Source organism: Scardinius erythrophthalmus, assembly GCF_964197995.2.
Source record: "Scardinius erythrophthalmus genome assembly, chromosome: 1".
NCBI lineage: Eukaryota > Metazoa > Chordata > Actinopteri > Cypriniformes > Leuciscidae > Scardinius > Scardinius erythrophthalmus.
Genome location: NC_138221.1, coordinates 13,976,652 through 14,000,785, shown reverse-complemented (window position 1 = coordinate 14,000,785; position 24,134 = coordinate 13,976,652). Strand labels below are relative to the sequence as shown.

General features: G+C 39.5%; 1 protein-coding gene across 1 annotated transcript; it reads right to left on the bottom strand.

Annotated features, from left to right (window-relative positions):
• Positions 1-1,793: 1,793 nt before the first annotated feature.
• LOC308693909 (uncharacterized protein) lies at positions 1,794-19,677 on the bottom strand. Its single transcript, XM_081371058.1, has 3 exons — positions 19,585-19,677; positions 6,111-6,399; positions 1,794-5,368 (listed from the first exon to the last, which is right to left on the bottom strand). Exons 2-3 carry the CDS (start codon positions 6,142-6,144, stop codon positions 4,218-4,220), a joined length of 1,185 nt encoding a protein of 394 aa, XP_081227184.1. The 5' UTR covers positions 6,145-6,399; positions 19,585-19,677; the 3' UTR covers positions 1,794-4,217.
• Between the last annotated feature and the right edge of the window lie 4,457 nt (positions 19,678-24,134).

Genomic DNA, 24,134 nt, shown 5'->3' with positions numbered 1-24,134 from the left:
AATCAATTATACATCCCTGAAAATGTTCATGACAAATGAGGTAGGCCTACATTGATATTCCAATTATTATTTTTCAAAGCATTATAGGCACAAATACCATGTTTCTATAGTGAGAACTATTAAATATAGTTGATCAACGACACAATTATCTTACGTAATTTTAACATAAAAAAATACAACAGTGTCATAATTCTGACACCAACTTTTAGACTGATATTTCGTTTATTTTACAAAAAAAACTTTAATTATTAAAGGGTAACTAAACCCCTGGTCAGAGCCTGACTCCACCCACTGGCAATATTTGAAAAATGCTGGAAAAGTAGGCAGAGCCCAGTGGAGAGGGGGCGTGCATCTGAGACATATCTCTCTGCAGGCAAGGGCGTGGTTAGCTGGTACCCTCTGACATCAGAGTGTAACACAACTTCCAATAGGAAAATTCAACTGCAGTAGCCACTGTTCAACCTGAGGAGGGCAGCACTCAGACGTTTTTACACCCTATTTAGTAAAATTAAAATACTTTCAACACAAATGTCAAACAAATGACTTGAATCAATGAACAGCACTAATAAAGCCCCATTCTTACAGATCATTAACTAAAAAAAGTTGGTTTAGGGTTTAGTTACCCTTTAAAGGGGACCTATTATGCCCCTTTTCACAAGATGTTATCAAATTAAAACTGCTTAAAAAACGTAGACTCCACTTCATTGAGAGTAGCTTATGTTGAACTTTATTCTTGTTCAAACAGACGCTGTATGAAGCAGTACATAAAGTATTGAATGAAAATGTCTCTGAAACATCCGTGTATTATTTGGCAAATATTGCATTTATTTCACTTCAGCTGTGATAAAGTATGCAAACACCACGTGAGCGGTTACTACGGGAATCAGAAAGTGTCCGACTAAATCTCAAAATGATTTCTGACGCGAAATTAGTGAAAGACAGTCAGTTATGTCTTAAAGGTATAGCGGAGGATCTTTCCGAATTTTAGATAAGACCCGCCCTCTCCACTTTTTGAAAAGTTTGATTAATTCAATTAGGAGGACCAATAGTATAGGCATTCCACCCGGAAGTGAAAAAATCCTCCGCTATACCTTTAAGGGATAAAACAGACAAACCACATCTTATATTGCATTAGTGCATTAGTGAATATCTCCTGCTGTCCATGATGTCATAGTAACAATCAAACAACAGTAAAGCTGAGAAAGAGAAAAATCACTCAAAGATCTTGACTGGAAAACGTTTAGATAATCTTGCATACTAAAAGTACGTAATATGTTTATTTGTTCCTCTTTATTATTTACTACTTGCTTTAATGCTTTCAAGCTAAATTAATTAATTTCAATTAAAATTTCAATTGTAATTATTTTAAAAAGTACTAATAATTACACATGTGGTTAAATAAATAAAAAGCTGGTAAACTAATTAATTAGAAAAAAAGTAATCAGATCGTGACTCTCAGAATCGGATCGGATTCGTGAGGTGCCTAAAGATTCCCACCGCTAATTAAAATATAGTATTCTGAAAATACAGAAAATAGCACAAATAATGTAGGCTATTGAAAAATTTACATATTTGTAACCAACAGATACCCTTAAGGGCCGTACACACTGGGACGAATATCGGCGCGCGTTATTCACCAGCGTTTTTCAACGCGTTTTTTGTGTTCACACCCAAGCGATTTTCACTGACGATGAGTCGAGTGAACATGCAAATTCATTCCCTGACATTAGATGCCGCTTAATGTAAAACAGAAATACCTGTTTTTGTAGTCGCTGTCGCGGTTGTCATATAGTCAAGTCAAGTCAACTTTATTTATATAGCGCTTTTCACAATACAGATTGTATCAAAGCAGCTTCACAGTATTAAATTAAAATAGTACATCAATGTTTGTTTCTAGTGTAAAACGTCCACGTTTGGTAATGCTGATCAATTGTTGATTGATTAATTAAATTAAATTAAGTATCCCCAACTGAGCAAGCCAAAGGCAACAGTGGCAAGGAACCGAAAAACTCCATCAGGTGACCTAATGGAGAAAAAAAACCTTGGGAGTACCCAGGCTCAGTCGGGGGCCAGTTCTCCTCTGGCGTTTATGAACTAGAGACCGGAATTAACTGTAAGATTAAAAGTATTATATGAATGCCTGGCTGAAGAGATGCGTCTTTAATCTAGTTTTAAACTGGGAGAGCGAGTCTGAGCAACGAACAGTATCAGGAAGGCTATTCCAGAGTTTTGGAGCTAAATGTGAAAATGCTCTCCCTCCTTTGGTGGATCTGGATATCCTAGGTATGACCAAAAGCCTCGAATTTAGTGATCTTAAAGAGCACGATGGATTATAGGGCGATAGAAGATCCGTTAAATAAACTGGAGCTAAGCCGTTTAGGGCTTTATAAGTCAGTAGCAATACCTTGTAATTAATACGGAACTTTATAGGTAACCAATGTAGTGATGATAAAATTGGTGTTATATGGTCAAATTTTCTTGATCTAGTAAGAACTCTAGCGGCGGCATTTTGGACTAACTGTAGCTTGTTTATTGAGGATGCAGGACAACCAGCTAATAAAGCATTACAGTAATTTAGTCTCGAGGTCATGAACGCATGAACTAACTTTTCTGCATTAGAAACTGATAGCATATTACGTAGCTTAGCAATGTTTCTAAGGTGGAAAAAGGCAGTTTTTGTAACATACGAAATATGATTTTCAAATGACAGGTTACAGTCTAGTATAACACCCAGGTCTTTTACTGTAGAGGATAAAGTAACAGGACATCCTACTATGTTAAAGTTGTATTGTGAGAGGTTTTGTTGGCGTTTTTTTTTAAAACCGATGATTAGTACCTCTGTCTTGTCTGGATTTAATAAAAGAAAATTGCGCGTCATCCAATCTTTTATATCTTTAACACACTCTGTCAATTTAGATAATTTAGCGTTTTCATCCGGCCAAGATGAAATATAGATTTGAGTGTCATCACCATAACAATGGAAACTAATTCCATGTTTCCTTATAATATTTCCAAGTGGCAGCATATATATTGAGAATAATAGAGGGCCTAACACAGATCCCTGCGGCACTCCATAGTTTACTGGAGTTATGATCGATTTTTCTCCATTTAAATAGACAAAATGGTATCGGTCAGATAGGTATGATCTGATCCAGCTTAATGCTTGTCCTTGAACACCAGTATAATTTTGTAGTCAATCTAAAAGTATTGTATGATCTATAGTATTCGAACGCAGCACTAAGATCAAGTAAAAATAATATTGAGATACAGCCTTGGTCAGAAGCTAAGAGTAAATCATTTGTGATTTTAAATGGGTCATGACATGAGAAACCAAATTTGCCTTGATCTTTTGGTATATAAGAGGTCTTTGTACCATTAAAACGTCCTGCAAGTTTCATAGCTTAAGACGTCCTCCCCATTATAAACAAATCAATTATTTAATCAAGCTCTAAATACAGCCTTTTCTGGATCCATGGTAAGAAGTGACGTCACGGTACGAAGTGACGTATCAGTCGTTTGCATATGATCGCATCCAGCGTAGACAGCTACGCTTCAAGCGCAGCCTCATTTCATCATCGCAACTGTCACGCGCTTCACATGTGTTGTTCAGTCGACGTGCAGCGAGTGGGTTTGTTTACAAGAGGATTGCAATATCACGCAGATGTGCTGTTGTTCCTGGCTGTGGACAAACAACATGTTTGAATAATATATGCTGCTGAAAGATCCAGACGTCAAGGGAAGATGGATGCAGTTTATTTTTTTGCGGACGTCCCAGTCACGGCAGTGTTAATTCAAGCGTGTGTTCTCCACATTTCAAGGATGAGTGACAGTTGAGAACAATCGCAGTATGATGCTGGCTTTGCCAGAAAACTTTTGTACAAGATAAGGCCGTGTGGACTATTCTGGGCTCAACAACGACGACGCAAACTGTAAGTAATGTAGGCTATTTAAAACTTTTAAACTCTTTCAATTCATCTTCTGTAGTAAAGGACTTCAGCACTGAAACACACACTGCCATGTCTTTTCTGCTGTAATATTACGAATGAATCTTCTCCTTTGTATGAATCTTCAGGTGTTTCTTCAGGACTGACGCCCAATGAAACTGTTTACCACACTGATCACAGTTAAATGGTCTTTCTACATAAAGAGAAGCAGAAGTGATTTCAGAGCGAAAGCCTGAGCCACTAGTTCCCAGTGTGAACTCTCATGTGCGTTTTTTACACTGAGGGCAGGTGACCTGAAGAGGTGACAGATTTTTCGGCTTCTGTTTTTCCTTTCTTGTTCACGTCACGTTGTTTTCCATTTGAGTGAGTAACTGAAGATAACTGAAGGAACCTCTCTCCACATGGATCATGGTGATCCGGTTTCTCCACTGCATGGATCTTCATGTGTCGCTTCAGGTGACTTTTAAAAGAGAAAATCTCTCCACACTGATCACACGTGTGCGGCTTCTCTCTGCTGTGGGTCCTCTCATGTCTTTTCAGACTTCTTGACTGACTGAATCTCTTGTCACAGTGTGAACACTTGTAAGGTTTTTCTCCAGTGTGAATAATCTGGTGCTGTTTTAAACTGCCCGCTGTAATAAAAGTCGACTCACACTCAAAGCACATGTACTCTCTCACACCAGTGTGCATTTTCTGATGTACTTTTAAATATGGCAGCGATGAAAAACTCTTTCCACACACAGAACATGAATGCGGCTTCTCCTTCGTATGAACTGTCAGGTGTGTCTTCAGGTTTGATGCACAGAGAAATGTTTTGCCACACTGATTACATGTGAACGGCTTCTCTCCGGTGTGGATCCTCATGTGAACATTAAGGGATGATGATTGTGTGAAACTCTTCCCGCACTGAAAGCATACGCAAGGCTTTTCTCCCGTGTGGATCATCATGTGAAACTTAAGATGTTGTTTTTGTGTGAAGTCCATCCCGCATTGATCACATGTGAACGGCTTTTCTCTAGTGTGGATTCTCATGTGAATCTTAAGGTATGATGATTGTGTGAAACTCTTCCCACACTGATCGCATGTGCAAGGCTTTTCTCCAGTGTGAACTCTCATGTGAATCTCAATGTGTTGTTTGCTTGAGAAACTCTTTTCACACTGATCACATGTGAACGGCCTCTCTCCAGTGTGAACTCTCATGTGAACATCAAGTCTTTGTTTGACTGTGAAACTCTTTCCACACTGAGTGCAGGTGAAAGATTTCTTGTCTTTTCTTTTCTTTAAAAATGTCTTTTTAGTCTTTGAGCGACTCAAAGGTTTTTCTCCAGGTTTGACATGATGTTCCTCCTCCACTTCACTCAGTTCTTCACTCTCCTCCTTCACTTCACTCAGTTCTTCACTCTCCTCCTTCACTTCCATCAGGTCTGAAGTGAAACAAAAATATTATTATTCATCAAAATAATACAAGAGAAAAGAAATTAAGTGAAAGAACATTAAAGTAGACAACTGCTATAAAATATTCCCATTTTGCTGTTTTTTATTTATTTTTTATTATTAATTAAATAAGTTAAATAAATAAAAAAATACAAGTTTCCCTGTGTTCCAGTTCGAGTTTGGCAAACTCATTTCCCACTCTGCTCTCTATCAAAGTCATTTTTTAAGGAAATATAATTAGAATAACGTCTATGATTTATGGGACATAGAACTTTATCAGTAACTATGAATCATATTTTGCTTAAGTTATGCTCACAACCCTGTCAGCCATTCTGGAAAGTTAATCTGCTTGATAAAGTTTACTGTTTATTGCAACAACAAAAAAAATATTGCTAAAAAGTTTATTGCTAAAATGTTGAAACTATACTGAAAAATATCCAACATTTGGGTAATACATTTGGTTTTTGAAATTCATAATTCATAAAACATTTGGTATATTCCAACATAGTTGCAAAAAAAAAAAAAAGTGAACCAGAGCTAAAATTATACTTAGTTTGACCTCATGTTGACAATCAATATGAAAGTTTCTCAAACCTCCCTCTACTGACCATTTGTTGAAAATTCAGTTCCTATTCAATACTTGAACTGTTTATCTAAAAGTGATGAAGTGCTTGAATGTTTCTAACATGAATGTTCTTCAGCATCATGAATGAATGAAGAATAAACACCAACCTCTTTGTTCTTCAGGATCTTCAGTGTGTTTCATTCAGCAGGGTTCTGGATCACTCATGTTCTCACTGTCCTCTTTAATAAACTCAGTCTTTGCAGATTTCAGCTCTTCCTGATGCTCTGATGCTCGTCTTCACTTGTAGCTGATGGGAATTTAAAGCATTTATTGGGGAATTGTTGTGGGAAGAGCTTCACTGATGATGGAATTTTTGTGGGCGGAGCTTCATTGTCCATGTGACTGCTGTGGGCGGAGCTTCATTGACTGAACTGCAGATTGGTAGGAGGAGATGATCTGCAAAAAAAACAAAACAAAAATAGGCTTGTTTGAGATGAGCAAAATCTGCGCAGAACCGATCACCGGTGATCAGCGCGAGATGCATGCCGGTTAGAAATGTGTCCGAGTGCGGTCCGCCTTGCTCTGATGTCATGCTGACGTATGCCCAGACTTCCCTCTCCCTAGACACTTCCTCCAGCTCTTCCTGGGGGACACCGAAGCGTTCCCAGGCCAGCCGGGAGACATAGTCTCCCCAGCGTGTCCTAGGTCTTCCCCAGGGTCTCCTCCCGGTGGGACATGACCGGAACACCTTCCCGGGAAGGCGTCCAGGAGGCATCCGGAAAAGATGCCCGAGCCACCTCAACTGACCCCTCTCGATGTGGAGGGGCAGCGGCTCTACTCTGAGCTCCTCCCGAGTGACCGAGCTTCTCACCCTATCTCTAAGGGATCGCCCAGCCACCCTGCGGAGTAAGCTCATTTCGGCCGCTTTCCCACAGCACATGACCATAGGTGAGAGTAGGAACGTAGATTGACTGGTAAATCGAGAGCCTCGCCTTGCGGCTCAGCTCCTTCTTCACCACTACAGACCGGTACAGGGACCGCATTACTGCAGAAGCTGCACCAATCCGCCTGTCAATCTCCCGTTCCATCCTTCCCTCACTCGTGAACAAGACCCCAAGATACTTGTACTCCACCACTTGAGGCAGGAGCTCTCCACCAACCTTGAAGCGGGTAAACCATCCTTTTCCGACTGAGAACCTTGGCCTCGGATTTGGAGGTGCTGATTCTCATCACAGCCGCTTCACACTCGGCTTCAAACCGGTACAGGGACCGCATTACTGCAGAAGCTGCACCAATCCGCCTGTCAATCTCCCGTTCCATCCTTCCCTCACTCGTGAACAAGACCCCAAGATACTTGTACTCCACCACTTGAGGCAGGAGCTCTCCACCAACCTTGAAGCGGGTAAACCATCCTTTTCCGACTGAGAACCTTGGCCTCGGATTTGGAGGTGCTGATTCTCATCACAGCCGCTTCACACTCGGCTTCAAACCGTCCCAGTGCATGCTGGAGGTCCTGGTTTGATGAGGCCAGCACGACAACATCATCCGCAAAGAGCAGAGATGAAATCGTGTGGTCCCCAAACCTGACCCCCTCCGGCCCCTGGCTGCGCCTAGAAATTCTGTCCATAAAAATTATGAACAGAACCGGCGACAAAGGGCAGCCCTGCCGGCGTCCAACATGCACCGGGATCAAGTCTGACTTACTGCCGGCAATGCGAACCAAGCTCCTGCTCCGGTCGTACAGGGACCGGATAGCCCTTAGCAAAGAACCCCGAACCCCATACTCCCAGAGCACCCTCCACAAGATGCCGCGAGGGAAACAGTCGAATGCCTTCTCCAAATCCACAAAGCACATGTGGATTGGTTGGGCAAACTCCCATGAGCCCTCCAGCACCCTGTAGAGGGTATAGAGCTGGTCCAGTGTTCCACGACCGGGACGAAAACCACACTGTTCCTACTGAATCCGAGGTTCTACTATCGGCCGGATTCTCCTCTCCAGTACCCTGGCATAGACTTTCCCAGGGAGGCTGAGAAGTGTGATCCCCTTATAGTTGGAGCACACCCTCTGGTCCCCCTTCTTGAAAAGAGGTCTGCCAGTCCAAAGGCACTGTCCCCGACCGCCACACGATGCTGCAGGCGTGTCAGCCAAGACAGCCCCACAACATCCAGAGACTTGAGGTACTCAGGGTGGACTTCAGCTTGGGTGATGGACGAGTCCGCCTCCGAGCCCTCAGCCTCTGCTTCCTCAATGGAAGACGTGACGGCGGGATTGAGGAGATCCTCGAAGTATTCCTTCCACAGTCCGGTAATATCCCCAGTCGAGGTCAACAGCTGCCCACCTCCACTGTAAACAGCGTTGGTAGGGCACTGCTTCCCCCTCCTGAGGCGCCAGACGGTTTGCCAGAATCTCTTCGAGGCCGACCGATAGTCCTTCTCCATGGCCTCACCGAACTCCTCCCAGGCCCGAGTTTTTGCCTCCACAACCACCCGGGCTGCATTCCACTTGGCCCGTCGGTACCCATCAGCTGCCTCAGGAGTCCCACAAGCCAGCCAGGCCCGATAGGACTCCTTCTTCAGCTTGACGGCATCCCTTACTTCCAGTGTCCACCACCGGGTTCGGGGATTGCCGCCTCGACAGGCACCGGAGACCTTACGGCCACAGCTCCGAGTGGCCGCGTTGACAATGGAGGTGGAGAACATGGTCCACTCGGACTCAATATCTCCAGACTCCCTCGGGATCTGGTCGAAGCTCTGCCGGAGGTGGGAGTTGAAGATCTCTCTGACAGGAGATTCGGCCAAACGTTCCCAACAGACCCTCACAGTAGGTTTGGGTCTGCCGAGTCTGTCCAGCTTCCTCCCCTGCCATCGGATCCAACTCACCACCAGGTGGTGATCAGCTGACAGCTCCACCCCTCTCTTCACCCGAGTGTCAAGTCAAGTCAAGTCATCTTCATTTATATAGCGCTTTTAACAATGTAGATTGTCTCAAAGCAGCTTTACAGAGATAAATGTATAATTTAACGTAAGATTGTTTTGGCTTTATAGCGGTTCTTTAATAAAGTTATTTTCCAGCTAAAGTTGGTTTTGATTGATTCGCTTCCGTCGCAACGATCATTTGTTATTAAATTAGGGGCCGCCAAGACGACACCATTCTCTCTACACAAACTTTAAACGCGATCCTGTGAGAAACGCTGATGGCGTTCAGATGCGCATTAAGAACGGGTTAAATAGTTATGTGTGTTTGAATATATGTGTGCAGGTTTGGAATTCCCTACAAACCAAGCCTAAACAAATTACTGGTGTTTCCTTATAGTTTTAATTCAGAATTTTATTTTATTTTATCAATTCGGGGTAGATACGCAAATTGAGTTTTCCCGACGACGCTTTATCTGTAGAGTGGGAGAGGGATCCTCCATAGGGAGAGACTAGTTGGCACTTCAGCACTGCGTTGTCATCGGTCCAGGCGAAGGGCCTTCGTCAGATCTGGAAACGGCCTGGATCCGGCAGGCTGCGGGAAAACCTCGGGATAAACACAGACACTAAAATTAGCGTAGATGCCATTCTTCTCATGATGTAACAAGTACATCAGGATTTATGGGAAGTGTTCCCGGTTACAGCTGACCTAATCTATGCAGCCTAATATTGAATTATAGAAGTCTATAATGTATTATGTGAAAGCTATGTCAAAGAGATGTGTTTTTAATCTTGATTTGAACTGACAGAGTGTGTCTGCTTCCCGGACAACGTTAGGAAGACTGTTTCAAAGTTTTGGTGCTAAATAGGAGAAGGATCTACCGCCAGCAGTCGATTTTGATATTCTAGGTATTATCAACTGGCTGGAATTTTGAGATTGCAATAGACGTGAAGGAGTATAATGCATTAAGAGCTCGCTCAAGTACTGTGGAGCTAAACCATTTAGTGCTTTGTAAGTAATCAGCAATATTTTAAAATTGATGCGATGTTTAATAGGGAGCCAGTGCAGTTTTGACAGAACTGGGCTAATATGGCCATACTTCCTGCTGCGTTTTGAACTAGCTGTAGTTTGTTTATTAAGCGTGCAGGGCAACCACCCAGTAGAGCATTACAATAATCTAGCCTTGATGTCATGAAAGCATGAACTAATTGTTCCGCATTTGGCAATGAGAGCATATGACGTAATTTAGATATATTTTTAAGATGGAAAAATGCAGTTTTACAGATACTAGACACGTGACTTTCAAATGAAAGATTGGTATCAAAGAGCACACCCAGGTTCCTAACCGACGACGAAGACTTAACAGAGCAGCCATCAAGTGTTAGACAGTATTCTAGGTTATTACGTGAGGACGTTTTTTGTCCAATAATTAGAATCTCTGTTTTTTCAGAATTTAGAAGTAGGAAATTACGAGTCATCCAATATTTTATATCAGCTATGCATTCTGTTAATTTAGTGAATTGGTAAGTTTCGTTAGGTTTTGAAGAAATATAGAGCTGAGTATCGTCAGCATAACAGTGGAAGCTAATTCCATGTTTCCTAATGATATCTCCTAATGGTAGCATGTACAGAGTGAACAGCAGCGGTCCTAGTACTGAGCCTTGTGGTACGCCATACTGAACTTGTGATCGATAAGACATCTCTTCATTTACTGCTACAAACTGATAACGGTCAGATAAGAATGATTTAAACCATGCTAGTGCAAATCCACTAATGCCAACATGGTTTTCTAGTATATTTAAAAGAATGTTGTGGTCGATGGTGTCAAACGCAGCACTAAGATCGAGTAACACTAATAGCGAGATACAATCACGATCGGATGATAAAAGCAAATCATTTGTGACTCTAACGAGTGCAGTCTCAGTACTATGGTATGGTCTGAATCCGGACTGAAAATCCTCGCAGATATCATTTCTTTCTAGAAAGGAACACAGTTGTGAAGATACTGCCTTTTCTAGTATCTTTGACAGAAAAGTAGATTCGAGACCGGCCTGTAATTGACTAATTCTGAAAGATCAAGTTGCAGTTTTTTAACAAGCGGTTTAATCATAGCCAGCTTAAAGTTTTTTGGTACGTATCCTAGAGACAAAGACGAATTAATGATATTAAGAAGAGGATCTATGACTAGGCCTGTCGCGATAGTCGATAAGTCGATTAATCGCACGATAAAAAAAATGAGCTCGATAATTTTTCCGGCCGCGATAATTCCATTTGCATGCTTGTTTGTTTTCCTCGTCTCTCTCTCTCTACCAAAGAGACTGGATGACCACTCTCGCTCGGTTCTTTAGCGTATAGGAGGAGTGAACCCTCTTGTTGTCAGTTGCATGGTCTTTGTGTGGGAAGGCGGCGCTTGTCAGTCACATGGTCTTTGTATGGGAAAGCGCCGGCGGCCGCGGGACTGTTTGCGGCTACTGCCGGGAGAGAGAGAAGACGCTAGTTGTGAGTTGCGACAGCGAGCCCAATCACATGAAAATGCATATCTATACCACAAATGTTATTTCTCGTGCCATTTATATGCCAAAAATAGTTTTTGCGTGCATATGATACACTCTTTATGGCGTGTAATACGCACGCACTCCTCACCCCTAATCCTAACCAAGTATTTTCAGTGCGTAGCATGCACGCAATAAAGTGCGTCTCTGTCTTCCCGACAGTACACAATCACTTGACAAAGTAACAGGAGTAACAGTGCAAAATTTGGGTGATATGGCTTGTTGAGGCTTTTTTTATTTGTTTACAAAGGTCCTAACTGTCAGTTTTGCCTGTTATGGAATGTATCACTATTTAATAATGTCTAAAGCCTAATATTTAATATTTTTTGAAGTGCAATTTTGTTTCATTTTTTTTTTATTAACAGACATTTATTTTGTTAACAGACACTAAGAGTCCATTGCTTTCATTGTTTTTGGTTGTTTTGTTCATTTTTTTGGATATTTAAAATGTTTTCCGTTTTCAATGTTTAATATTCTTTAGAAATAAAAGTTTATAGATCGTTGAAAAGGTGTACCTGCATTATTATGCCCAGGGCCGGTTCTAGACATTAGGAGGCCCTAGGCAAAATTCATGTTGGAGGCCCCCCACCCCCAATAAAAAAACACTTGAAACAAATATGATTCCTAACCTTTTTATACAACATTTAATTTTAAAAGCAGTATATTTTTACTTACACAGTACTACATAAGTTTGGACACATTACTATTTTTAATGTTTTTGAAAGAAGTCTCTTATGCTCATCACGCCTGGATTTATTTGATCAAAAATACAGAAAAAATAATATAGTGAAATATTATTAAAATTTAAAATAATGGTTTTCTATTTTACTATACGTTATATTTCTGTGATGCAAAGCTGAATTTAGTGTCACGTGATCCTTCAGAAAACTTTATAATATTCTGATTTATTATCAAATGTTAGAAATGGTGCTTAATATTTATTTTATAACCTGTGATACTTTTTTTCAGGATTTTTGATTATTAAAAAGTTGTTTTAAAAAAGTCTTCACTATCACTTTTTATATATTTAACACATCCTTGCTGAATATTCCTGTTTCTTTTTTTTCTGTATTTTTGATCAAATAAATGCAGGCTTGTAGAGCATAATAATCAAAAACATTAAAAATAGTAATGGGTCCAGACTTTTACCGGTACTGTATGTACATATTAATCAAACTTTATCTAAGGTAATCTCTTTTTTGTTTAATGAAGATGTTATTGTTGTTGTTGTTGTTGTTATTTTGCTGTTTTGTTCAATTTATTCACAGTTCCAGAATCACACTTCAGTAGATGAGCATATGTGCTTTATATTGCATTGCTACCTTAAATATGTTATACACAAATCAAGTGGAAGAGAAAAACACGATCGCTACTGAGCAGAAAAAAAATATATAAACTGATATTATTGGCGTAATGTCAGGAATCTAATCAGCAGCAGAATTTAGAAGATAGACCCATAGATATGAGATCCTTTATTTGAAACATTTAAAAATATTGTAGTGTGTTGGCTTTTTAACTTAGAATACAGACGTCTTGTCTTTTAATTTTGTAGCTTTTTTACTAGTCAGCTATGTTATTCATTGTACGCGCAAATTCAAAGCGTCGCGTCTGGGCACGTTAATGACGCTCGCGCTCTTTTAAACTCGTAATAAAGCGGTGAATGATTTTTCCAGAAATGACGCTGATCTACAGTACAAGTTTATATTTAGAATACATTGCAATCACTCCAAAATAGATGACGACAACTCACACACCTGCATTTTGAGCAGTGCTTCTTTGTGTGCTTATTAGGCTTTTGCCTCGCAGCACCTGATGGATGCGTTCGTTACACATACCTGTACTTTCAGAAGCCGGCACCCGCTTTGTAACGGACACATTCATTGGTTTAACTGCAGTAATGTAACAGTCTATGGTTAAGATAAACATCGTCACTATTTTTAGTTAACTAATAAATATTGAAATAAATTGTAGATAGGACTTTTTTTTTTTTTGTCCCTCTGTCTGGGCCCCATCCCGCCAATCGGGCCCTAGGCACGTGCCTAGTTTGCCTTTGCGTTAATCCGGCTCTGATTATGCCATTATAATTATATTAAATGAAAATGGTCTCAGTACGACAATATTATCGTTTATCGCGATAATTTCTTGGACAATTTATCGTCCAGCAAAATTTGTTATCGTGACAGGCCTATCTATGACCTCTGGAAGCATCTCTTTCAGTAGCTTAGTCGGTATAGGGTCTAACATACATGTTGTCGATTTAGATGATTTAACGAGTTTAGTAAATTCTTCCTCTCCTATAGCAACGAATGAATCAAATTTTTCCTCAGGGAGACTACAATGCACTGCCTGATGCGATACTGTAGTAGACGGTTGCATAGTTATAATTTTCTCCCTGATATTATCAATCTTATAAGTGAAGAAGTTCATAAAGTCGTTACTGCTGTGCTGGAAACTTCTGTGTTTGAAGCTTTCTTTTTCGTTAGTTTAGCCACTGTTTCAAATAAATACCTAGGATTATGTTTATTTTCTTCTAATAGGGTTGAAAAATAAGCAGATCTAGCAGCTTTTAAAGCCTCTCTGTATGCAATCGAGCTCTCTTTCCATGAAATGTGAAATGCGAAATACCTCTAGTTTTGTTTTCTTCCAGTTTTGTTCCATTTTTCTGGCTGCTCTCTTAATGGCCTGAGTGTGCTCGTTGTACCACGGCGTTGGATTATTTTCTTTAATCTTCTTTAAGCGCAAAGGAGCAACTGTGTCTAAAGTGCTGGAAAAGAGAGAGTTAAAAGTTTCTGTTGCAATATCAATTTTTTCTAAGCTATCCGGGATGCTAAAATGATGAAACTGATCAGGAAGATTATTAATAAAGCGATCTTTAGTGGCAGAAGTGATAGGTCTAACATATTTGTAACACAGAGTCGGCTTTGCAGCCTTGGCTAAATGTAATTTACACGAGACTAGATAATGATCTGAGATGTCATCGCTCTGCTGCAGAATTTCAACGGCATCCACATCTATTCCGTGTGATAATATTAGATCTAGAGTATGATTACGACGATGAGTAGGTCCTGACACGTGTTGTCTAACTCCAATTGAGTTTTCAATGTCTTTAAATGCCAAACCCAATGCATCTTTTTCATTATCGATGTGTATATTAAAATCACCAACAATTGAGTTTATATGCAGCCAATACTAACTATGATAGAAAGTCCGCAAATTCTTTGATAAAGTCTGTATGGTGCACCGGTGGCCAGTATACAGTAGCCAGCACAAATCTCAAACATGATTTATGATTTATACTATATATTTTTACATTAAGCACTAACACTTCAAAAGAATTATATTCGAAACTTGATTTCTTTGTGGTTTTGAAACTATTACTATAGATTACAGCAACACCACCCCCTTTGCGTTTCAGACGAGGCTCATGTTTATAACAGTAATCTTGCAGGGTGGACTCATTTAAAGTAATGTAATCGTTTGGTTTTAGCCAGGTTTCTGTCAAACACAGCACATCTAGGTTATTATCTGAAATCATATCATTAACAATGAGTGCTTTTGAAGTAAGCGATCGAATATTCAGTAACCCAAGCTTTAGCATTTGCTCATCTGTATTATAGCTGTTATTTATTTGTTGAACATCAATTAAATTTTTAACCTTAGATAGGTTTAAACATTTTTTGGATTTCCAAATTCGGGGAACAGACACAGTCTCTATATGATGATAGCTAGGTGAAAGAGGCTCTATGTGATAGGATTTATCTGACCTTGGTGACGCGAGGCCGCTAGCAGACGGTTGGTTTAGCCAGTCTGTCTGCTTCCTGACCTGGTGCCCAATTTGTCATGTTTGAGCTCTAAGACTATGAGCCATATTACTAGAGAGAAGAGCAGCACCATCCCAGGAGGGATGAATACCAGTGTCCAAGACATACGGCCGGAGATCGGATGAAACGACCACAAAGTCGATCATCGACCTCCGGCCTAAGGTGTCCTGGTGCCCTGTGCACTGATGGACACCCTTATGCTTGAACATGGTGTCCGTTATGGACAAGCTGTAACTAGCACAGAAGTCCAATAACAGAACACCACTCGGGTTCAGATCAGGGGGGCCGTTCCTCCCAATCACGCCCCTCCAGGTGCCACTGTCGCTGCCCACGTGGGCGTTGAAGTCCCCCAGTAGAGCGACGGAGTCCCCAGTCGGAGCACTTTCCAGCATCCCTCCCAGAGACTCCAAGAAGGCCGGGTACTCTGCACTGCCGTTCGGCCCGTAAGCACAAAAGACAGTGAGAGACCTATCCCCGACCCGAAGGCGCAGGGAAACGACCCTCTCGTTCACCGGGGTGAACTCCATCACATGGCGGCTGAGCTGGGGGGCTATAAGCAAACCAACACCAGCCGCCTCTCCCCTTGGGCAACTCCAGAGTGGTGAAGAGTCCATCCTCTCTCGAGGAGTGTGGTTCCAGAGCCCAAGCCGTGCGTAGAGGTGATCCCAACTATCTCTAGTTGGAATCTCTGAACCTCACGCACAATCTCAGGCTCCTTCCCCGCCAGAGAGGTGATGTTCCATGTCCCTAGAACTAGATTCCGCGTCCAGGGATCGGGCTGTCTAGGCCCCCGCCTTAGACTGCCTCCCGATCCACTTAGCACCGGCCCCTTACGGTCCCCTATAGCAGGTGTTTTGGTCCCCGGGAGGGAACCAAAACACATTGGTTTAAACAACCGTGATGTATTGTTCTCTTTTAAAATGTTTGATTTTAAAACTCTGATCTCATGTTTTATGTGCATATGTTATGTGTGAATATTCCCAAACTAGTGCAATCTCTATGGGTTATGCAATTAAATTTTTATAAAAAAAAAAATAAATAAAAACACATATGTCTGTATTAAAGAAAAAAATATTGATAAACATGTATTTGGAATGGAATTAAATAAGTACTATGGGTGTCTTGTTCATTTTATTTATTTTCATATAAAAGCAACAGAGCTTGAATTACATCCAGTTTATTAGCAACACGATATGTGCACGAGCGTGAATCCCGTGATATCCACCTTTGATCTCACAGGTGTCAGATCCTCTGCGAGAAGAGAGATCTGTCCGGCTAGCCTGCGCTTTTTTCACTCCTCCTCTCACTGCAGCCGCTCCTACTCTCGCATACATTTTAGGCGAGGCAAGGCGCATCTCAAACAAGTTTATTTTTATAGGGTCAAAGACCAGATGTCAAATGTTAGTGTCCATATCAAATAAAATTTAAAAGTGATTTTAAATACATAGAAAAACACATTCAATGCAGGTAAACTATCCATTTTAATGTTTAACAAATATTTTTTAAACAAATTCAAAACATAGGTTAAATAATGTTAGCGTAACAGATATACTTGTGTAAAAATTAAGCAACATGAGCCGCCATGAGCAAAATCCACCCGCATTTGGCGGGTTGGCGGGTGTCAATGTCAAGCCCTGAATACAATGTTTGAATATGTCATCAAATGATTTTTGTTCTAAATATGCCTAAATATTAGGGGTGTAACGATTCGTTTTAACAACGATTCGATTCGTATCGCGATTTATAATTGTCGATACGATTCAAGGACGATATTGGTTCATTTAGAACGATGCGATCCGAAACGATTCAGTGACTTGAAATCGATTCAGTGACTTTTTAGCCAAAAATTATTGAAAGGGAATCAGGTAGGCTATCAATTAATTATGCGAATATATAATGATAGAATAATGACACGGACATATAGCCTGACAACATCATCTAACCACAAATACTGAATCTGGACAACACGTTTTTTTTTCTAATTTAAAACGTAACGACGTTACATGCTTGTAGTTTATTTTGTGCTTTATATATAGGCTAGTGAACGATATAAGCCTGCAGCGCGCGCCGCTGCATTTGCGTGTGCAATGGAAGAGTGCGCGCTACTGCAGTATAGCGGTTGAGAGGACAGGAAAGTCCGTTTTTCTGAGGGAAAGATGCGTCACGCATGGCAATCACGTCACAGATAGGCAGACTGAATCGAGTAACTTTTAACGCCTTTATCATTAAAAGTGCTAAGAAAAAAACATCCTTATAAAGTCTGACGTGCTTAAATCCAATGCGTTATTTCCTAGTATCGATACAATCGATTCATTACCTTTTAAAACGATGTTAGATCGATGTATGTCTAGATCGATATAACTTGCGAGAAGCACAGATCGATGTAGTTGGATCATTAAGAATATAAATCGATACATCGATGTAGTTGATGAATCGTTACACCCCTACTAATTTTTTATTTTTTTTTGGCTGTATACTCTTTTTGTCTTTTATCCATATGCTAATTGCCACAATTAATGATGTATCTGTCTGTCTATCGTTAAACAATATATGCAATTTCACACATTTTTATTTATTTCTAATATTATTCTGTTTCTTTATTTAAATAAGGGCAAATAGCTAGAAAGTAGTAAAGAAATGTAAGAAAAGCATTTGACCTTTGTGCCTTGGGGTTTTATCTCTACTCTCGGACCGAATTAACCAGGAGAACACAAGAAGGCTTGTGGGTGAAAACGTAAAAATATTTTATCAGATATGCCTTTCGTTTAGACGGCGACGGCGTTTTTTTGGGGCTTAAAAATGCAAAAAAGTGAAACCACCCTCCAGAGTGGAAATCTTAACCCTTCTGTTATGTTGGAATTCTGTGCACTCCCCTTATGGTCCGGGTCAAATTGACCCGCATTGGATTCAATACAATTCCTCAAAAATCACACTATGAAAAACAACAAAGATTCAGGTACAAACTGTAAACTTTTAATATCAACATTTGTCAAATATTCCCAAAAATATATATCTGAAGATATGATTTAATGAAAATGTTTTTTAACCATTTTCTAAAACTGTTTTGAGTATACATTATATTTATATATATTTGAATATACTTTTTTTTTTTTGCTTAGAACATCATAACTGAACAATTAATCAATTAATCTGAGCAAATTTTTGAAGTCTCAAGATATTTCAGATATATTGAATATATAAATGAGAGCTTATTTTACTATCTGCGTCTGTCAAAGATTTTCATTTGTAATTTGCAATTAATTCTGAACACCATGATTTAGCTTTTTCAAGTGTGTTTGGTTTGGGTTAGAGCACTTTTAGATACACTTACACTTTAGAACTGGAGTTGATGCCCTGACATACATAAAATAAATGTTTTTATGTTGTGTCTGTACAGTTGCTTTTGAATACCCTATGGCGGTCAAATTGACCTGCGAACATCACAAACGTAATAGTAATTTTGTTTGTATATGTCAAAAAAAAAAAACACCAGCATGCTGAAACTTTGCATGCATGTTCATGAAGATAAATGCAAAAAAGTCACAAAATATATATAAAAAAAAAAGATTTAATATTATTTCAGGTAGCTTGAAAAAAGAAATGATAGGTCATTTTTACCATCTGTGGCTGACAAAATATTTTTCTGTATTGAAATAAGTGTGGAAAACCTTTTTTTTTTTTTTTTTTTTGCTTCATAAGGTAGTAAAAAAATAAAATAAAGTATAACCAAGAAATATTATTATTTTGGGTCCGTACAGTTAGAGCATTAAAATATGCGGGTCAAACATCACGAAAGGAACAGTAAAACACCAGCATGTTGAAACTTTGCATGCATGTTCATGATGATAAATGCAAAAAAAGTCACAAAATATCAAGAAAAAAACAACATAAGTAAACCAGTATTTCCAGCAACTATAAAATCTAAACGGGTCAAATTGACCAGCAACATAACACAAGGGTTAAAAACGCTCCACCGTCGCGTTTCCATATAGCTAACGGTAAGAACGCAAAAGTCTGCTAGACAGTGAAGGCACCGATCAGTGCTTCACATTGCCGCCTGGAGTGCAAACTACATTGAATTTCACACACTTTTGCGTCACCATATGCACGCAGATTTCCCCCTGAAAACTTAAACTGAAAACGATCATACAACTTATACAATTATGTACTTATGTACAATATTATTTATGTATTCAACTGTATAAATGTACAAAAGATACAATCACTAAATATGAAATTGGAAAATTACAGATTGACAATAACGCAAGGATAATTAAACTAAGAAAATATATATCTTAATATCAAATAACCTTCTCAAATGTATCACACAATAAATGTAACACTGTGTACTTACAGACATTGCGTCTATCAGATGAAAAGAAAGGTAATGCACACAGCTACCACATTTAGCTGAACTATTGCAGTACTACTAGTACTTCCTGCTTGCTGAACAAAGAGGTTGTCAGTGACTGCTTTTCAAAATTAAAGTCCTCACTAGAATACACATTTACACAATGATAAATCCACTGAAAAATCTAAATAAATTCAGTCCTGCACATGGTAATTTATCTAAAGTTTATTTTCACGTTCTGCTGCACTTTACTTCACTGTGTATATTGCAAAATTACTGTAAACATCAATGGCACCTTACATATGACTTATTTTAATCATTCCTCTATGATAGTTCTTTTTGTGTATTATATATTATGAAACATTAATGCCAATAAAGTAGTTTGAAGTTTAACTGACAGTACATTGCCACAACTTTTCTTTCAAAACAAAGTAATTGTGTAATTATAATTATAAAAGAGATATGTACACATACAGATTATCACATTATATACTGTATATACACAGTGCTGGTCAGAATTATTTGCCCCCTTGGTAAATATGATGAAAGATGGCTGTAAAAAATAAATCTTAAAAATTAAAAAAAGCTAGTAAAAATCTAACCTTTCACTGAAGTAATTCAATTTTCTCCAAAACATGTTGGGAACAATTATTTGCCCCCTTTATTAAATACATTTTGCAACCTCCTATTTTCAGAGAGAACAGCTCTGAGTCTTCTCCTATAATGCCTGATGAGTTTGAAGAACACCTGACTAGAGATCAGAGACCATTCCTCCATACAGGATCTCTCCAGATCCTTCAGATTCCCGGATCCATGTTGGCGCTTCTTCACTTCAGTTCAGCCCTCTGCTCTTCTATAGGGTTCAGGTCAGGGACTGGGATGGTCATTGCAGATGCTTGGTTTTGTGCTCAGTGACACATTTTTGTTTTGATTTTGATGTTATCGGAGTTCATCTTTCTGAAAAACCTAAAGCACTATTTATTTAATTTGTATTTTTGTTCTATTGTATTTTTTTCGGTTTTGTTTGTAATTAGTTTATTTGTTCTTATTGTATTGCTGACTGTTTACTTGTCTTCTGTAACTGTTTTGAGGACCCCACCAATAATCGCGTTAAACAACCGTGATTTCAATATTGACCAGAATAATCGTGATTATGATTTTTGCATAATCGAGCAGCCCTAACCTCTGAGTCAGAGTTTGTGCCCATGAGATCCGCGTTAATGGGAAACTCTAAGTGACATTAACCTCTGAACGAACAAGTAAAATATAGAGTTAAACATAATAATAAAATGTTTACTTAAATTATTGGCTTTAGAACCTAAATTTAAAGGGTACATAACATGCACAGTTTCACCTAATCTCATTTTAATCTTGAGTACCTATAGAGTAGTAGTGCATCCTTAATATATCCAAAAAGTGTTTAGTTTTATTATATTTATAAAAGAAAAATACAGCTTTCCGATTCTCTCCGGAAAAAGCCGAGGTCCTGGAGGCGGAGCTATAGAGTCAAGCGGTTTCTTTCCAGCAAAAGACAGAAATCTGATCCAGTTGTACTTACATGAATGGGGTCTTTTATCACTGGGACCACTCCACGTTTCAATAGTAAACGATTTGCAAATCCAGCGTCAACCTGGGCCTTGTTAATAAAACATTCGTCATTGTCACTGAAATGACCAGAACACATAACCGCACTTCCTACACTTGCTGCCCTGGAAAAACAAACTGCATCCACTGTTCCTGTAACACTGGGTTCTTTGGGAAGCTGAACACGGTAAGCTTTCACTCACATCCAAAAACACACTTTTTTGGAGACATTCTTGAACAAATCCTATGCAGCGCTGGCTGCCGATGATTTCCTGTTGAAGCGCGTTGATGTGCGCGGTCTCGCTCTCCTCTGGTCGACGTGTGCGCGGGCGAGCTTTTCGAGAGAAATGCTCATATAAGGAGTTCCACTCTGATCTACATCATTAGATCCACGGTCGGAAAAAAAACAGCCGAAACTTGCACCAACCCGGAAGTAAGATTTTCGGCACAGAAATTCTCCGTTATTCGTCCAAAATATATTTTTTAAAACTTTGCCCATGTTTAGCATGAGAATCCATCTCTTTAACAGTGTAAACAACTCTGAATACATGAAACACCATTGTACCCCCCCTTTAAGGATGTGAAAAATAGTCATAAATACCTTATTGGACTTAAATTACTGTGCACACCGAAAAGTCAAAGCATGCTATAATTAATAAAGTAAACCTAATTCAGAAATGTGGCTCTATATGAGTTCAAAGATTCAGGTCAAATAATTGTGAAATAATTATTGTAAAATCACAACCAACACCATCAGATCACTTTTTCTCGTTGTGATCATAGGTAACTAAACCTATGCGCATGAACGCGGCAATCGATTACTTTGGACTTCAACCGAAAACAGGATGTAAACACAGGTATTTGCGCTGGCTTAAATAACATAATTTTTATACATATCTTTCACATCTACTGCAGTCAGATTCACTCGTGTTCAATGAGCTCAATGTTAAAATTGACCGGAGTTCTCCTTTAAAAGGTCATTTTACAAATGGTTAGGCTGAACCAGGTCATTGAAGACATGTTCTATATTCATGGCTACCTCTCTCTAGAGCATTAAAGGTGCAGAGCTCAGGGTGCTAGAGTTCAGGAGAGAGGGCATACAGGGACTGTGTAGCATCATTAGGAAAGTGTAGGACAAGAGCCCCCTCTAGTATCTGACTGTTAGGCAGATGGTGTGCCTGGATCCATCAGTAATGCACAGAGACCCAGAAAGATGCAGGAAGCACATGAAAGGGCTTGTTCAGAGGTTTCTCCAGGACAAACAGCTAACTGATACTTCTGTGGGTAGGAATAAGAAAGGCAAATCATTGGCTGGTAATGCCCTATAGCCTAATTCTTTCTTCTTTTTTTTTTCCATGCATATTTTTTCTCATCTGTTTTGTCATAGGGGATGTCATACTGCAGCAATTTGACAGTTTCCTATCCTTGGAGAGCAGGAGTAAGGGCTTCCTCTCCTTTCCTCCCATGCAGAAGAGGCTGGACATCTTCCTGAGGAGTGCCATGGAACCTTATCCAGAGCTGTGGGGCTTCTGCAAGACGCTGCTCATCCTTTCCCACGGCCAAGCTACGGTTGAACGTGGATTCTCTATCAACAAAGAGGTGTAGTCAGATAATATTCAAGAGGACACTGTGGTCACACGGAGGCTGGTGTGTGATATCACACAACAAACAGGTGTTACCCAGGTAAGAATGACCCCTGCCTGGACTAGTAAAATGCTGTTGACTTAAAAGTTGACAGAATCAACATAGTTGGCTTCTTGAGTTTGTCACTGTCTCTGGTTCTCTTTTCCCAATCCTATACCTAGGTTCCACTCAGTAAAGCGCTACTCGAGAGTGTATCAAAAGCTAGGACCAGATATCGTGCCCATCTTGACACAGAGAGAAAGAAAAGGGAGGCAAAATCCCAGGCTCTTAAGAGTAAAGAGTCATAGGACTGTCTTCAGGAGCTAAAGGTGAAGAGGAGACGCATACAAGAGGTGTGTAAGGGTCTGGCTAGGGATGCGGACAGGCTGGCTGCGGAGGCTGAAAGGAGGCAGGAAGCAAGATGGTTGACCTGATCTCCAGATCCAACCTCCTGCGGAGAGGCCATAAGGAGAAGTTGACGGAACTGGCTATCCTTGATAAAGAGATTGCTGCCCTGAGTGAAGAGCTAAGGAGTTGACTGTGTTTCTTAATTGAATTTATTGTTGAGTTCTGATTTTCGATGTTTATTGTTCAGGAGTCTCTCAGTTCCCCATATTCCCAACATGGAATAAGTAGCTAGCTAATGTTAAAAAACAACTTAACATTGTTCGGCAAACTTTCTTGTGGCCTACTGAAATGTTTTTATTTTTCACACCTGCTTGGCTTATCTTTTACCCATTCCACATTTGAAAAATATATGAAAACAAGTTCAAGGATTTTGTTTTTCTTTGCTGGTAGGGACGTGAAATAGGTATTAATTTTTTATATAAATGGTCTTAATGTCTTAAAAAGACTTGAATTTAACTTGAAGAAACCTGTTGGAACCCTGTTAATATCTCATAATAATGAGATACTTTCTTATAATTATAACTCAGTATCTCATAATAATGTAAAAAATGTGAATCCAATAGCAAGCAACCACCAAGATGTCCGGCGGACAGAGTACACAGCTCCATTACTTGAGTAAAAGTACAGATACCCCTTGCTAAATTTTACTCAAGTACAAGTAAAAGTACAACAGTCAGATGTCTACTTAAGTAAAAGTACTGAAGTACTTGTTTTTAAAAGTACTTGAGTATCAAGAATACATTTTCTAAATATTGCGTAACTGCCACAGTGCTTACATTTATGTACAGAAACGTCCTACATGGAGTTATGAAAAATGTTAAAGTTAATACCTTGGAGAATGTAAAGGAATTGAAAGTAAAATCAAGTCATTTTCATCTTTTTACCATGTTGCTTTATTTAACATTTCTCACTTGCCCACAAGGCAATAGCACAATGGC